We start from the raw sequence: 13,830 nt of genomic DNA, 5'->3' as shown, positions 1-13,830 counted from the left end.
CCGTGCCCTTGAATCTGTGAACTGGAATGGTGTTTCCTCTTCGTGCCTGGGGCCAGGCATGGGAGCCTACTGGGAACCATCCCTCCGGGAAATCCAGCAGGGCCGCTCTCTAGGTCCAGATTTCCCACCACCCACAGCAGGTTCTGGAACTCCCTTGCTTTTTCGATGATCCAACAGATGTTGGCAATTTGATCTCTGGTTCCTCTGCCTTTTCTAAATCCAGCTTGAACATCTGGAAGTTCACGGTTCACGTGCTGTTGAAGCCTGGCTTGGAGACTTTTGAGCATTACTTTACTAGTGTGTGAGATGAGTGCCATTGTGTGATAGTTTATGGTTTTTCCAGTGGTCATGTATGGGTGTGAGAGTTGGACTATAAAGAAAGCTGAGCGCCAAAGAATTAATGCTTTGAACTGTGGTGTTGGAGAAGACTCTTGAGAGTCCCTTGGACTGCAAGGAGATCCAACCAGTCCATACTAAAGGAAATCAGTCCTGGGTGTTCATTGGAAGGACTGATGTTGGAGCTGAAACTCCAATAATTTGGCCACCTGATGCGAAGAGCTGACTCATTGGAAAAGACCCTGATGCTGGGAAAGATTGAAGGCGGGAGGAGAAGGGGACGACAGAGGGTGAGACGGTTGGATGGCATCACCAACTCCATGGACATGAGTTTGAGTAAACTCTGGGAGTTGGCGATGGACAGGGAAGCCTGTTGTGCTGCAGTCCATGGGGTCACAAAAAGTCGGACACGACTGAGCGACTGAGCTGAACTGAACTGAACTGAACTGAACAGCAGGTTCTGAGGGGAAGCCTCCCTTATCAACCCTTCTTGGTGCTGGGCTCAGAAATGTGTGTGTTAGGTCACTTCATCGTGTCCAACTCTTGGTGACCCCATGGACTATAGCAGTCAGGCTCCTCTGTCCATGGCGTTCTCCAGGCAACAGTACTGGGATGGGTTGCCATTTCCTTCTCCAAATTTCTAATCTGGGGTTGGGTGCTCACCTCTGCCCACATTTCTCAGAGGTTCAATCAAGGCCCTGAGAAGCTGAGCTGCTTCCTGGCTCAGAAGTGCAAGCCAGGGTAGCCCCTCCGGTTGGGCCCTGGGGATGTATGAGGGGCAGAGGAGAGACCCACCAGCTCCTCCCCCGGAGGCCAGGACACACTCTGCTACTCAGCATCCTCTCCGGGGTCTCAGGCCAGGGCAGCCGGTGTTTCTGTCTCCCACACAGGGCCTTCCCCGCCTTCGAGGGACTGGGGGCTGAGGAACAATGAATAGGGTGGGCTCCCCTCCTCCCTGGCTCCTCCCCAGTCTCTCCTGTGTCCTCCTCCTCCGCAGACCAACCCTTAGAGGTCAGTGTTTCCCTGCTCTGTCCTCAGGGCCTCCTCTATGCCAGCCCCGCCCTGGTGAACTGATTCACCCCCGAGAGCCTCAGAGATTCTATTGTCAAGGATTCCCAAGGTCACATCTACAGACCAACCGGACTTCACTCCGTGAATGCAGCTGCCCCGGGCATCTACCCACTGGAAATCCCACGTCCAGCATTGAATCCTTGCTCCCTGAAAACCTGCTCTTCCTCAAGTGCCCAGCCAGTCAGTCAGAAACCAGGGCGGCTTCACTGACTCCCTACTCCGCATGTCCAGTGGCCAAAAGTCCCGTCAACCACGTCCCCATCCCCCACCTCACCCCCGTTCTATCACATCCCGGGGATCTCTGTTCCCTGTGCCACACTTTAGTCACATTTGGTCTCTCCCCTTCCGTCCACCCCTGCACAGCATCCCCTCTTCAGCTTCACCCCTGGCATGGGCACCCTCACCCCTACACTGCAGCCATCCTTGACATCTGGCCTTTTCCTCGAGCACCCCACACATTAGTCAGCCCTCACCTTCTTTCTCCCCTGGCTCTTTCCTCAAAGGCTAACCCTGCATGTGGTGGATACATCTGGGCAGCTGCCTGGTTCCCAACTTCCCCCTGCTTGGCTGGGGCTGAACTGGAACAAATGGGTGGGCTTCTCAAATCACAAGAGGACTACAGGAGCCTGCCCCCACTGGCCGGAGCTGATCAGACTCGTAGTAGGTACTTGTCCCAAGCAGGGCCAATCAAATTCTATCAACTGGGTACTTGAAACCCAGAATCAAGAGTCTGGGAGTCCCAGGCATAGAACCTCATGCTGCTGCTGCTGCTGCTGCTGCTAAGTCACTTCAGTTGTATCCGACTCTGTGCGACCCCATAGACGGCAGCCCACCAGGCTCCCCCATCCCTGAGATTCTTTAGGCAAGAACACTGGAGTGGGTTGCCATTTCCTTCTCCAATGCATGAAAGTGAAAAGTGAAAGTGAAGTCGCTCAGTCATGTCCAACTCTTTGAGACCGCATGGACTACAGCCTACCAGGCTCCTCTACCCATGGGGTTTTCCAGGCAAGAGTACTGGAGTGGGGTGCCATGGCCTTCTCCGATAGAACCTCATGCTGCTGCTAAGTCGCTTCAGTCGTGTCCGACTCTGTGCGACCCCATAGACGGCAGCCCACCAGGCTCCTCCATCCCTGGGATTCTCCAAGCAAGAACACTGGAGTGGGGTGCCATCGCCTTCTCCAATAGAACCTCATAAGTGCCCATAAGTGACAGAGCTCTAGAGGTCCCATGCCCGACCTCAGGCAGCTGGGACCACCTGCTTCCTGCCCTTCTGAGTTAGCTATCCCCCTTTAATTCACTCCCCAAACTCCTTTCCATTGCTTGCAACCAAAAGAAGCTTAACTCAAGCCTCTGCTATCTTGAAACTGTCTCCCTTTCCCCAGACTCCCCACTAGCAATCATGACCCTGTCTTTCTCCTCACCATCAAGGTTCCACAGTCAACTCCACTCCGTCATCTCTCATCCACTCACCCCTAGGCTCATGATAATTCAACAAAGTCAATAAATATTTATTGAGCATCTGCTATGTACGAGACTCTGAGTACACAGAACAAGGTGCAGACTATGGCCTCAGAGAATACACAGTCTGGCCCAGTAAGGGTAAGTGCAAACTGTAACAAAGATGAAAATTAAACATGGTAAGAGACCACTAGAGAAACTCACAGGTGTTATGGGAGGTAGCAACTCTCAGGTGTCCAAAGGAGGGGATGTCTGGGCACTGTAATAGCTTTCAGTGACAAGGGACATTTTTATGAACAAGCATCAGTTCAGGAAAATAAAACTGAGAGACTTTATTTTTAATTAAAATGAAAACAGATGTATTAATATCTGTGAAAAACATAATAGAGCTATTTAGATTTCCACTTTATTGATAAGAAAAAAATCTCAGTAAGAAATTTGGCACATTGAATTTCCCCTGCTAAAATGTTATCATCAGGTCACATCTGAAATGCTGGCAGGTAGGCAGGCCACCTGGAGTCTACTGGCCGGTGATTTTCATCACTGTCAGAGAGGACTGGGAGAAGAGAAAGGCATTGAGGCAAAAGAGGAGTGTGAGCAAAGGTCCAGGGAGAAACAGCACAGTAGGAGAGGGAGGAGTAACAGAGAATTAGCTAAGCAGGAAGTAAAGAAGGGACAGTCAAGAAGGGTAACCAAAGGCCAACAGACGCATGATTTCAAAGTCAGACCCTTGGTAAGCTTTATTCTGAGAACAGGAGGGAGCTATTGAGAGTCATTGAGTAAAAGAGGGTCATGATCACTTTTGTGACTAGAGTCGAGTAAGGGAGGATTGCTCCACCCCTGGTCAGCCCTTAAGCCCTAACTACCAAGTCCCTGAGGCTTGTGGTTCCCATGAAATATCTGCTCTCCTTAAGCTGTCAAGCATAGGGATGGGGGGTGGGGTAGTCCAAAGATGAAGACTCAAAGGGAGAAGTGGTCCCTGCTTGCCCCTGTCTCCGGCCCACCAAACCCAGGCTGAATGTAATTGTCCTCAATGAAGCCATCATCATCCTCATCTTCGCCCACCTCGGGGTGAGCTCCCTTCCCTGTTTCAGGCAGTGGGCGGTGCTGGTAGCTGGCACGGTATTTGCGGCAGAGATGGCATTTGGCAGCAAGCGCAATGAGCAGAGAGAGGACCACAGCCCCCAGGACGACCCCTACCAGCACAAGCCATGCCCGGATCCCGCTGCCCAGTCCAGAGGGAGATGTCGTGGGGACCTCGGAGGGCCCCGCGATGGCTGCAGAGAAAGGGACAGTGTTATGGATGGGGCCCAGGATCGGCTCCCAGGGGAGACTGAGAGACATGAGCGCAAGGTCCTCCCCACAATCTAAGGGGAACCCAACCCCCTCCTCAGTCTCCCTCCCACTGTCACTCACTTTGGTTTGCCTCACTCATGGAGGGGCCAGAAGACACTGGTGAGCCTCGGCCTCTGCCAGAAGAGCCCTGGTTCTAAGGAGACCCCCGACGCCAGGCAGCCCTGGGACAGAGTCCTGGAATATACACACGCAGATGGGGGTCAGGGACGGCTCCCTAGGCCCCTAGGGCTTCATGCAGACCCTTCAAGGCTTTGCAATTCAGCACACGGCCCTCAATTCCACCCCCCCATGCTACACACAAACACACACACACACACACACACACACACACACACACGTCCTGCCTTGCACTCTTGTTTCTCAGCCACTCCCTCCTCAGTTTTTCGACTCCCTCATCCCTCAAGGCCAAATCAGACCATACCTGCCTGTGAGGTTGTCCCAAGACCCCCCTCATCACCCCCTTCACTGCCCTGCCCACTCGGCCACCAGTCAGGCACTCGTTCCAGGCCACACTCACAGCCACAGGAGGGCACTGCACAGACTCTGGAGACTGGACAACTGGCCATAACTAGCTATCCATAGGAGCAAAACAAGCTGAGCCATGGACATGGGCTGTTTGTAAGGGAACACCAGGAAGTGGCTGGAAACATAACTCAGTGATGGAATTTACTGAGCACAACTTATGATTCACCCTGTAATGTGAGTATAAACATTATCCCCACTCTACAGGTGAGGACACTGCAGCCCAGAAAGGTGAACTAACTCAGCCAAAACCCCAGGACCTGAACCCAGGTCTCAGATGCCAGGGCCCAGAGCCCAGGCTGCTCCCCTGCTCTAAGCTGAGGGTGGGAGGTGGGGCAGAAGCAGTCTCACCTTCCAGAGGATGGACAACAGCAATTCCTTGAAGCTAATGGGCAAAGCGGAGACCACAATGGAGGATGGTGCTGGTCCCCATCCAGGATAGGAGGCTCCAGATACTGCCAGAACAGCCCTGGCTTCTGCTCTGGAGTCAGGAGCCCTGTGTCCCCACTCAGGCCTCTACCCTCAGCCCTTCAGGCACATTCCTTGTTCTTTCACCTCTGCCCCAGGGGGCGGGGAGCTGTTTTGGGGGAGTAGCCAAATGTGGATCAACTGGATCAGGAAATTACCTGGCTGAGACTCTCTAGGGCTGGGAAAGGTCTAGAGGAGAAAGAGCTTCTGAAGGAAGGGACTATCTGGAGCAAGATCAGCTAGGCTCAGGATACCTGGAGAGAGAGCATCTGGGCCAAAGGAATGTCTGGGGGGCGGGCAGCTAGGGAGGAGCTAGGGGAAGAGCATCTGGGTTAAAAGTACCTGGAGGACGAGGAGCTGGGGCTGGAGGTATCTGAATCAGAAGAGGCCCTGGGAGGAGTGTCCAGGCAGAAAAGAACCTAGGAGAGAAGCACCTGGTTTAGGGAGCACTCAGCCATCGTCTTTAGTATCCATACATTAACGACGCCTTCCCTCCTCAACACCACCGCACTGCCACCAGGCCCCATGATTTCTTCCTCTCAGTAGCCCTAGAATGCTGACACCCCTCCTCTGCCCCAGTTCGAGCCACCTTCATCTTGTTCCTCAACTCGCAATAACCTGAGATCTCTCCTTACCTCTCATCCACATCAGTGATGAGCCTATGGACCAAATCTGACCCCATTACCCTCCACCTTAAAAGTCCTGCTCCCTAGGCCCCTAGGGCTTCGAGTAGATCCTTCAAGCACAGGGCCCTCAATTCCCTCCCCATGCTACACACACACACACACACACACACACACACACACTCACGTCCTGCCTTGCACTCTTGTTTCTCAGCCACTCCCTCCTCAGTTTTTCGAGTCCCTCATCCCTCAAGGCCAAATCAGACCATACCTGCCTGTGAGGTTGTACTGAGACCCGCCTCATTACCCTCTTCACTGCCCTGCCCACTTGGCCACCAGTCAGAATTCGCCGGCAGCTCCCTAGGCAGGGACTAGGCTGGCAAAAGCGCAAATGCGCGCCCTGCCGTAGGCAGAGAGAGCTCAGCAGTCAGAGGTTCAGTGCATGTTTGTGAGATGAGTGGATATAGGGGGTGGAGTGGGGAGGTCATTAGAAAGGAGAAGTAGATCGTTCACTCATCCATTCACCAGCAAAAGTCCACTGCGTGCCTATCTGGGCCCCATACTAAGCCTTGGGTTCTCAAAAAAAAATGTCTTGTTCAGTTGAAATGAGTTGTTCAAGAGGGAGGGAACATATGCACAAATATGGCTAATTCATGTTGATTATGGCAGAAACCAGCACAACACTGTAAAGGAATTAGCCTGCAATTAATAATAAAAAAAAAACTGAAATGAATTAAATTCAACCTGATGTTTCTAAGATTTTACTCCTATTCCTTTCCTTCCTGCCCTGTCCCCAGGGACACACACACACACACACACACACACACACACACACACACACACACACACACACCCTCAGGCTATCACCCCACCCGTTCTGGTCACATTTCTTCCACTGACAAACACACACTCCTGCCCCCAGGAACCTTCAGGGATCTGTGACTTCCCCGCCCAGGCCCCCCAGTGCCTTCCCATTTGCTCCCCACCTGTCGGAACTGTGCCCAGTCCGCAGAGGAGCTTCCGTTTACCAGGCCAGGTGGGTGGGCCCGGGCTGTCGCATGACTCACCTGGGGACGCTGCGGGCAGGCGGGGCCTGAGGCGCGGCTGAGAATGGAGGGCAGCGCCGCCAACAGGGAGGACTAATTCTACATCTTCCCAAGCTTTTGCGGAGAACCTTCAGGCACAGGTCTCACCCCCACCCCCAGTGCTGAGCGGGTCGGGGGTTGGTGCACCTGGGATCCAGAGACGGGACAGTCTTCAGCGGGCGGCGCTCAAGCTGGCGGCCCTGATAAACAAGTGAATTTCCGGTGACAGGTACAAAGTCCAGAGTTGAAGAGGGTGCTGTGCAGGCCTGTGAAAGCGGTGAGCCAGAACCAAAGGGGAGAGGGGTGGGCATGCTCCAGGCAAAGCCAGAGGGACCAAGCACAATCAAAACTGCCTGCAAAAGTAGATGTAAGCGTTTGTGCGTGCGTGTGTGCGTGTGTGCGTGTGTGTGTGTGTGTGTGTGTGTGTGTGTGTGTGTGGAGGCGGATGTGGAAGTCGATGGAGAGTGTGAGTTTAGAGGCCTTTTGGGAATGTGATGTGCCCTGGGGGTTTATCCTGTGTTTGCGAGTTTACCTGGGCAGAGGGTACAAGCCTCTACCTGAATCTCAAGGGTTCTGTGACCCCCCCACAAAGCTAGGCTCCCCAGGCTTAGTGTACCTCCTTGTCCTTTCAGACCCTCAGGGAGTCACCTTCCCCGAGTCCCCAGTCTACCCTAGCAAGCCCCGCCCCACCTTGACAGGCCCCGCCTCCACCAGGAAAGCCCCGCCTCCTCTATGCCCAGAGCTCCGCCTATCAGAGCATTTCCGTCATTATTTGGTAATCCTTTCTTCCTCTGCTCCCTCCCCAACTAGACTAGTTGGGGAGCTCTTGCCAGGTTGGAAACAAGTTTGACAGTCTCTAGGTTCCCAGCACCTGACACCGGGCAGGCTCTCAGTAAATAACTAAGGGAGGAAGGGTTCCATGAGCTAAGTGATGCGGGCATAGCAGTTCACAGGGACCCACAGGGCAGAGAAGGAGCAAGGGCTGCGGCCTGGGTTTGTGAATAGGGCACGATTAGAAATGCGGCTGGAAAGCGGATGGCCAGTTCGTGCAGGACGTTGAAGATCTTGGCATGGAATCTGAACTCCTACTGCCAGTGGCCCATTCCTCGCTCTCCCACCCACACCTCATGCTCTCTGCTGCAGTCGTGCCAAACTATTTTCCATTCCTATAGCTCACCATGTGCTCATCTCCCAGGCTTTGCATGTGCTGTTCCTGGGACCCCTGCTTTCCTCCAACCTTCATCCTCTCCCCCAAAATATCCACCTCGCACCTGGCTGACTGTTCCTCCCAGGCCTCCCATCATGTAGGTCCTAGGTGAGGTCCTCTTGATCTAGATGTACCCTAGCCTAGGTCCCTCCTCCCCACTCTGTGCCCCTAGAGGACACTGACCCTTCTCCCTCATGGCCCTGACCACACAGTATTGTGATTTTCTCTTTACTTGGCAGAGTCCCCTATGAGTCTATAAACTCTGAGGATAGGGTCTGTGTCTGTCTTGTTCCCCTTCAAATCCCTAATATCTAAAATGACAACAATACGTACCCCTGAAATAAACAAATGAGAGGAAAGTGAATATTATCCTGGATGAGGCAGTGAAGATCCAAGAAGGGTTTAGAAGTTTTGGTTGATTTTGAAGCAGGGAAATTTTATAGGATTCAAAAGATATTCATTGAACACCTACCACATGCTGGATACTGCACCAGCATATGGTACATACGGTTTTGATGTTGTTGTTTTTTCATTGAGGTATTCACATAGCATAACTTAGTTCACATAACAACAACAACAAAAATCACTCTATTCATCCATTGCAGCACACAATTCAGCAGCTTTTAGTACACTCAGAATGTTGGGCAACCATCACTCAGTGTAGTTCTAAAACCTTTTCATCGCACCAAGAGAATTCCCCCTGCTTGTTAAATAATCACACTTCGTTTCCCGATCCCTAGCTTCCAGCAACCTCTAATCTTCTCTGTCTCTATGGATCTGCCTATCCTGGATATGTCCTACAAGTGTAATCATATTTGTGCCAGCTTTTTAATGAACTGCTTTATTTAATTCTCCTAACTGTACTATGAAATTGATGTTAATTACCCTCTTAACAGATGAATAAAATGAGGCCATAAGAAGGTAATTTCCATGAAGTCCCACAGAAGAAAACAAGTAAAAGTCTGCCCATCCATCAGTCAGCCATTTATTCAATGAATATTTCCTAAATGGCCAGGACAGAGCCACAGCCAGCCCATAGGCAAGCATTGTAAAATAGCAGAAGGCAACCTGTCAAATGCCCCCACAGCATGGAGAGCAGAGAGCCGGCTGGATATTAGCACCTACCAGCCTCTCAGCCAGAAGCTTTGGTGCAGGAAACAACCTTTACAACCTTCTGAGGCAGCCCTGGCAGCCGTGTGGTCGGCTCTGTGCTAGCTCCTGGGGAGAGTTCCTGCTGCCATACAGCTTTCATTCTGGTAGTGAAGATAGACAATACACAAGTAAAGACATGAATATGATCATTTCAGATAATGGTTAGTGCTATGAAGAAAGTAAAATAGCTTCAAGTGATGGAGCTGTGGAAGGGGCTCCTATTTTATATTAGATGGTCGGAAAAGGGAGGTTGACTGAAGGGGAGGTGTTTGAGCTGAGATCTGTATAAGACAGAGACAGCAGTCATGCCTATATCTGGGGGAAGAACATTCCAGAAAAAGGGAACAGCCAGAACAAAGCAAAAGCAGGACTAGCTTGTTCAAGAAACAGATAGAAGGCGGGCTAATGGAGTCCATTAAGTAAGGGGAGATGGGAGAAGCTTCGATGCTGCGCCAGGTCCTTCCCTCTGTGAGATGGGGAGCCGTTGATGATCAGAGTTGGGGACCCAGAGACTGACCTTCTTCGGCTTCTATGGGAAGAATGGATGAGAGGAGGCCAAGGCAGAGGTAGGTAGGCCAGTTAGAGAGCCGTGGCTATCACCCAGAAGAAGGGAATGTGGCATTAAGGTAGTTAGGTAGAAATGGAGAAAAGTGCTAGATTCTGGATGTATTTTGAGGGTGAAGCCAACACAATTTGCTGATTGGATATGAGAGTTGAAAAAAAGAAAAGGAGCAAGGATAGCTCCAAACTGTTGACCTGAGCAACGGTTGTAGTTGTGGGGAGACTCTGGAGGGGACAGATTTGGGAGGGCAATCTGGACCTCAGTTTTCGAGATGTGACTTGTGAGATGCCCATGATTCATCCAAGTAACATACTAAGTAGGCAGTAAATAAACTAGCCTAAAGGCAGCAGAAGGTAGGGGCTAGAAATATAAATTGGGGAACCAGCAAAAAGCAGACTTTTTAAAAAAAGCTGGTCATGTAGGTAAGATCCCTTAGAGACATGCAGAGAGAAAAGAGGGCTAAGGGCTGAGGGCTGAGCCCTGGAGCCCTCAGGGAGCAGAGGTGAAGGAGCAGAGGTGAAGGAGCAGAGGAGAAGTAGGCAAAGGGACTGGGGAGTGGCCAGCATGATGGGAGAGAGGTGTCCTGGAGGTCAGAGAAGAAAGTGTTTCAAAGGCAAGAAAGAGCTTGACCAGCTACAGCAAATGCTGAGACTAGGTCCACTGAGATGAATGTAAACTGAAAACTGACATTGAATTTGGCCGTGTGGAGGCACTGGTGACCTTGACAAGCACAGTTTCACTGGTAAGTCAGGGACAAATGCCCAGCTGGGTCCATGCCTGGGCATGGGAACAGAGGAGGTAGGGACAACTCCTTCAAGGAATTTTCTATAAAAGGAGCAGAGAAATGGGGCAGACATGGGAGCAGGTGTGGAAGGATTTTTTTCAAGACTTTTTTCACGGCTAGAAGCTTTTAGCCCATGTGCGTATGCTGGTCAGAATAATCCAGGAGAGGGAGGAAAGTGATGATGCAGAAGGAAGAGAGAAGAGACAGGCAGGGGGTGAGGGGACGTCCTTCTAGAATCAAGGGGTGTGGGAGTTGAGTGGCAGGTAAAGGGCTGACCTTGGGCAGGAGCAAAGGAAGGCAGAGTGGCAGGTGAGTGATGGGAGTCAGGGGGTTTTCTTCCCTTGGCTTCTGCTTTTCCAGAGAAATAAGGAGCAGTGTCCTCAGCTGAGAGTTGGGAAGGGGTGCTGAGGTTTGAGGAGAGAAGACGTGAGTTTATCATCCTCGGGCTTTGGAGAGAGAACTACATGTGGCAGGCTTGCCAGGCAGCAGTGAGCAGCATGAATTTATAGTGAGATCAGTAAGGATGGCTGAGTGTTTTGTTTTCTAGCCCCTCCAAGTGCAGGTGGAAAGAAGATGGAGCCTGCAACTTAATCAGGGTTGGGAGATACACCAGGCAAGTCTGATAAAGGGGACTGAGCTGTAGACAAGGCCTGAGATGGGCCCAGGTAAAAAGGGAAGTGTGGACAGAGTTGAGGAGGTGGGAGGGACTCTGAAAAAGCGGCAGAATTGATCGATTTTAGCAGTGATTACTGGCTAGAGTAGTAAGGTGAAAAAATAGAAAGTAGCGGGCAGATGATAGCATATGGAAGTGGAGGTTACCGTTCCTGATACAGACAAGTCCTAGGACATGAACCATGGAGTGGTCCTGAGGTAGGATCTACAGACTGATGGTGGTTTTACTATTGCCTGCATATTAACTCCTGAAAAGTGAAAATGAAGTCACTCAGTCGTGTCCGACTCTTTGCAACCCCATAGACTGTAGCCTACCAGGCTCCTCTGTCCATGGGATTTTCCAGGCAATAGTACTGGAGTGGATTGCCATTCCCTTCTCCAGGGGATCGTCCCAACCCAGGGCTCGAACCCAGGTCTCCCACATTGTAGACAGACGCTTTACCATCTGAGCCACCAGGGAAGTCATTAACTCCTGAATCAGAGGTCAAATGATTATGTGACATTATGAGTAAATGGCAGAGGCATGATTGAACCTAGGTCTTTTGCCTCTAGGTCCAACACGTTTCCAGATACATCCCAACTGCTCCTGTGAGTAACCCTTACGATCAAGGTGTTCAATTTCTCATAGTCACTGGGAGTGACAGTCAGCAACCACTGCTTTTCAAGGATTTACTTATATTTTCCAAAGGTGACTCAAAGTGCTGCTATTAGAAGAACCAGGAACGGATGCTGAGCAGGTGAAAGAACCTGGTGTCCTGGTACCCAGCCCACAACTACTTCCTCCTCCATCTCACCCAGCTCCTCTCTGTGGCAGACCCAGGACTTTTAGCCTGGGGATAGTTGCATCCCCTTTAAGAAACCGATGAAAGCCTAGACTGCTGTCAGCCCGCACACCAACCAGCTCCATCATGGCGACCTGCAGCTCCAGCCTCGTGATTAGTGATGATGAACCAGGTTATGACCTGGATTTATTTTGTATACCCAATCATTATGCAGAGGATCTGGAAAAGGTGTTTATCCCTCATGGACTAATTATGGACAGAACCGAACGGCTTGCTCGAGATGTGATGCAGGTGATGGGAGGCCACCACATCGTGGCTCTCTGTGTGCTGAAGGGGGGCTATAAGTTCTTTGCAGACCTACTGGATTACATCAAAGTACTGAACAGAAATAGTGACAGGTCCATTCCTATGACTGTAGATTTTATCCGAATGAAGAGCTACTGTAATGACCAGTCAACAGGCGACATAAAAGTGATTGGTGGAGATGATCTCTCAACTTTGACTGGAAAGAATGTCTTGATTGTTGAAGATATCATTGACACCGGTAAAACGATGCAAGCCTTGCTTTCCCTGGTCAAGCAGCATAATCCAAAGATGGTCAAGGTTGCCAGCTTGCTTGTGAAAAGGACCCCTCGAAGTGTTGGCTATAGACCGGACTTTGTTGGATTTGAAATTCCAGACAAGTTTGTTGTGGGATATGCCCTTGACTACAATGAACACTTCAGGGATTTGAACCATGTTTGTGTCATTAGTGAAACTGGAAAAGCAAAATACAAAGCCTAAGATGAGAGTTCAAGTTGAATTTGGAAACAGCTAGTGTCCCATTGATATCACCAGTAAAATTATCAAATGTTCTAGTTCTGTGACCAGCTGCTTAGTAGAGTTTATTATTGCATGTATCTTCTAAGAATTTTATCTATTTTGTATTTTAGAAATATTAGTTACTGCATTCCTGAACTCTTTATTTGCACTATGAGCCTGTAAACTATCATTTCCCTTTGGGTAAATTGTTGTTTGACTCATGAATAAAAAGTCTCTTAAACTGTACCACTATTGAATGAAAATATTGAAGTTGTATCTGTAAGAAACATTTAAAGAAAAGAATTTATTAGTTTTTGAATTGGTATTTTAACTTCTACATGTTCGGGAAAGAACAGAAGTGATAGAACATTGTCCATTGTACCACTGTGTGTTTAGAAAAGTAAGAAGCAGTCAGTTTCAGACCAGTGACAGCTCTGAGAGGTATCATTATGTCAGATAAACCATACATCCTGGAATTATTTTAGTAGTACTAACTGCATTTTCCCACTTGTTCAGATTCTTTCCAGTGAATCTTTGTCAACAGTTCCTTTTATTTTTTTTCCAAATTTTAAACTTTTTATTTTGCATTGGAGTATAGCCAATTAATAACCAATAGTTCCTTTTAAATACAAATCAATAAGTTCCAAAAACCTACCACTTTTTGAATTCTTCAATATAAAAATCCTTAAACTAGAAGCTGTCTCTTTAATAAGTAAAAAGATGATGAGGATGATGAAAGCAAGAAAATGCATAGGCACACCCAGTCACAAATATGCTCACAGGCCTGACAGGTAAGAAGTGCTCAATAGAAACAAGTCAAATGACTGAATGGTCAGAATTCGGGGAGCTCACTTGTTCTCTTGGGGTGAAGGGCTGGTATTAATACAGAGTGTGCAGGAACCTCTATTCTGTTATAAACAGGTACCGCCTTTGACTAGGCAGAGGACCTCT

The 13,830-nt window shown here is 49.8% G+C and overlaps 2 protein-coding genes across 11 annotated transcripts; one reads left to right on the top strand and one right to left on the bottom strand.

The window, feature by feature from the left end:
- Positions 1–3,168: 3,168 nt before the first annotated feature.
- Positions 3,169–6,986, bottom strand: CUNH1orf210 (chromosome unknown C1orf210 homolog). 7 transcript variants are annotated; one of them, XM_040231452.1, is made up of 5 exons: positions 6,821–6,884; positions 5,554–5,630; positions 5,095–5,480; positions 4,282–4,395; positions 3,169–4,142 (listed from the first exon to the last, which is right to left on the bottom strand). In XM_040231452.1, the coding sequence occupies exons 4-5, from the start codon at positions 4,298–4,300 to the stop codon at positions 3,826–3,828; spliced, it is 336 nt and encodes a 111-aa protein (XP_040087386.1). In that variant the 5' UTR covers positions 4,301–4,395; positions 5,095–5,480; positions 5,554–5,630; positions 6,821–6,884; the 3' UTR covers positions 3,169–3,825. The 7 variants fall into 7 exon arrangements, with proteins under 7 accessions (XP_040087386.1, XP_040087381.1, XP_040087383.1 ...); XM_040231447.1 differs by lacking the exon at positions 5,095–5,480; XM_040231449.1 differs by lacking the exons at positions 5,095–5,480; positions 6,821–6,884 and adding an exon at positions 6,106–6,814.
- LOC120856289 (hypoxanthine-guanine phosphoribosyltransferase-like) lies at positions 6,920–13,125 on the top strand. 4 transcript variants are annotated; one of them, XM_040231443.1, is made up of 2 exons: positions 6,920–7,148; positions 11,985–13,125. In XM_040231443.1, the coding sequence occupies exon 2, from the start codon at positions 12,205–12,207 to the stop codon at positions 12,859–12,861; it is 657 nt and encodes a 218-aa protein (XP_040087377.1). In that variant the 5' UTR covers positions 6,920–7,148; positions 11,985–12,204; the 3' UTR covers positions 12,862–13,125. The 4 variants fall into 4 exon arrangements, with proteins under 4 accessions (XP_040087377.1, XP_040087379.1, XP_040087378.1 ...); XM_040231445.1 differs by having other exon boundaries at positions 6,924–7,020; XM_040231444.1 differs by having other exon boundaries at positions 6,942–7,196.
- The last annotated feature ends 705 nt before the right edge of the window (positions 13,126–13,830 follow it).

Source organism: Oryx dammah, unplaced genomic scaffold, assembly GCF_014754425.2.
Source record: "Oryx dammah isolate SB20612 unplaced genomic scaffold, SCBI_Odam_1.1 HiC_scaffold_28, whole genome shotgun sequence".
Taxonomy (NCBI): Eukaryota; Metazoa; Chordata; class Mammalia; order Artiodactyla; family Bovidae; genus Oryx; species Oryx dammah.
The sequence above is the reverse complement of the archived record's forward strand: the minus strand, read 5'-3'. Positions and strand labels throughout refer to the sequence as shown.

Bases quoted from the DNA above. Each gene is read 5' to 3' on its own strand.
- LOC120856289 (XM_040231443.1), top strand. From the start codon at position 12,205: ATGGCGACCTGCAGCTCCAGCCTCGTGATTAGTGATGATGAACCAGGT.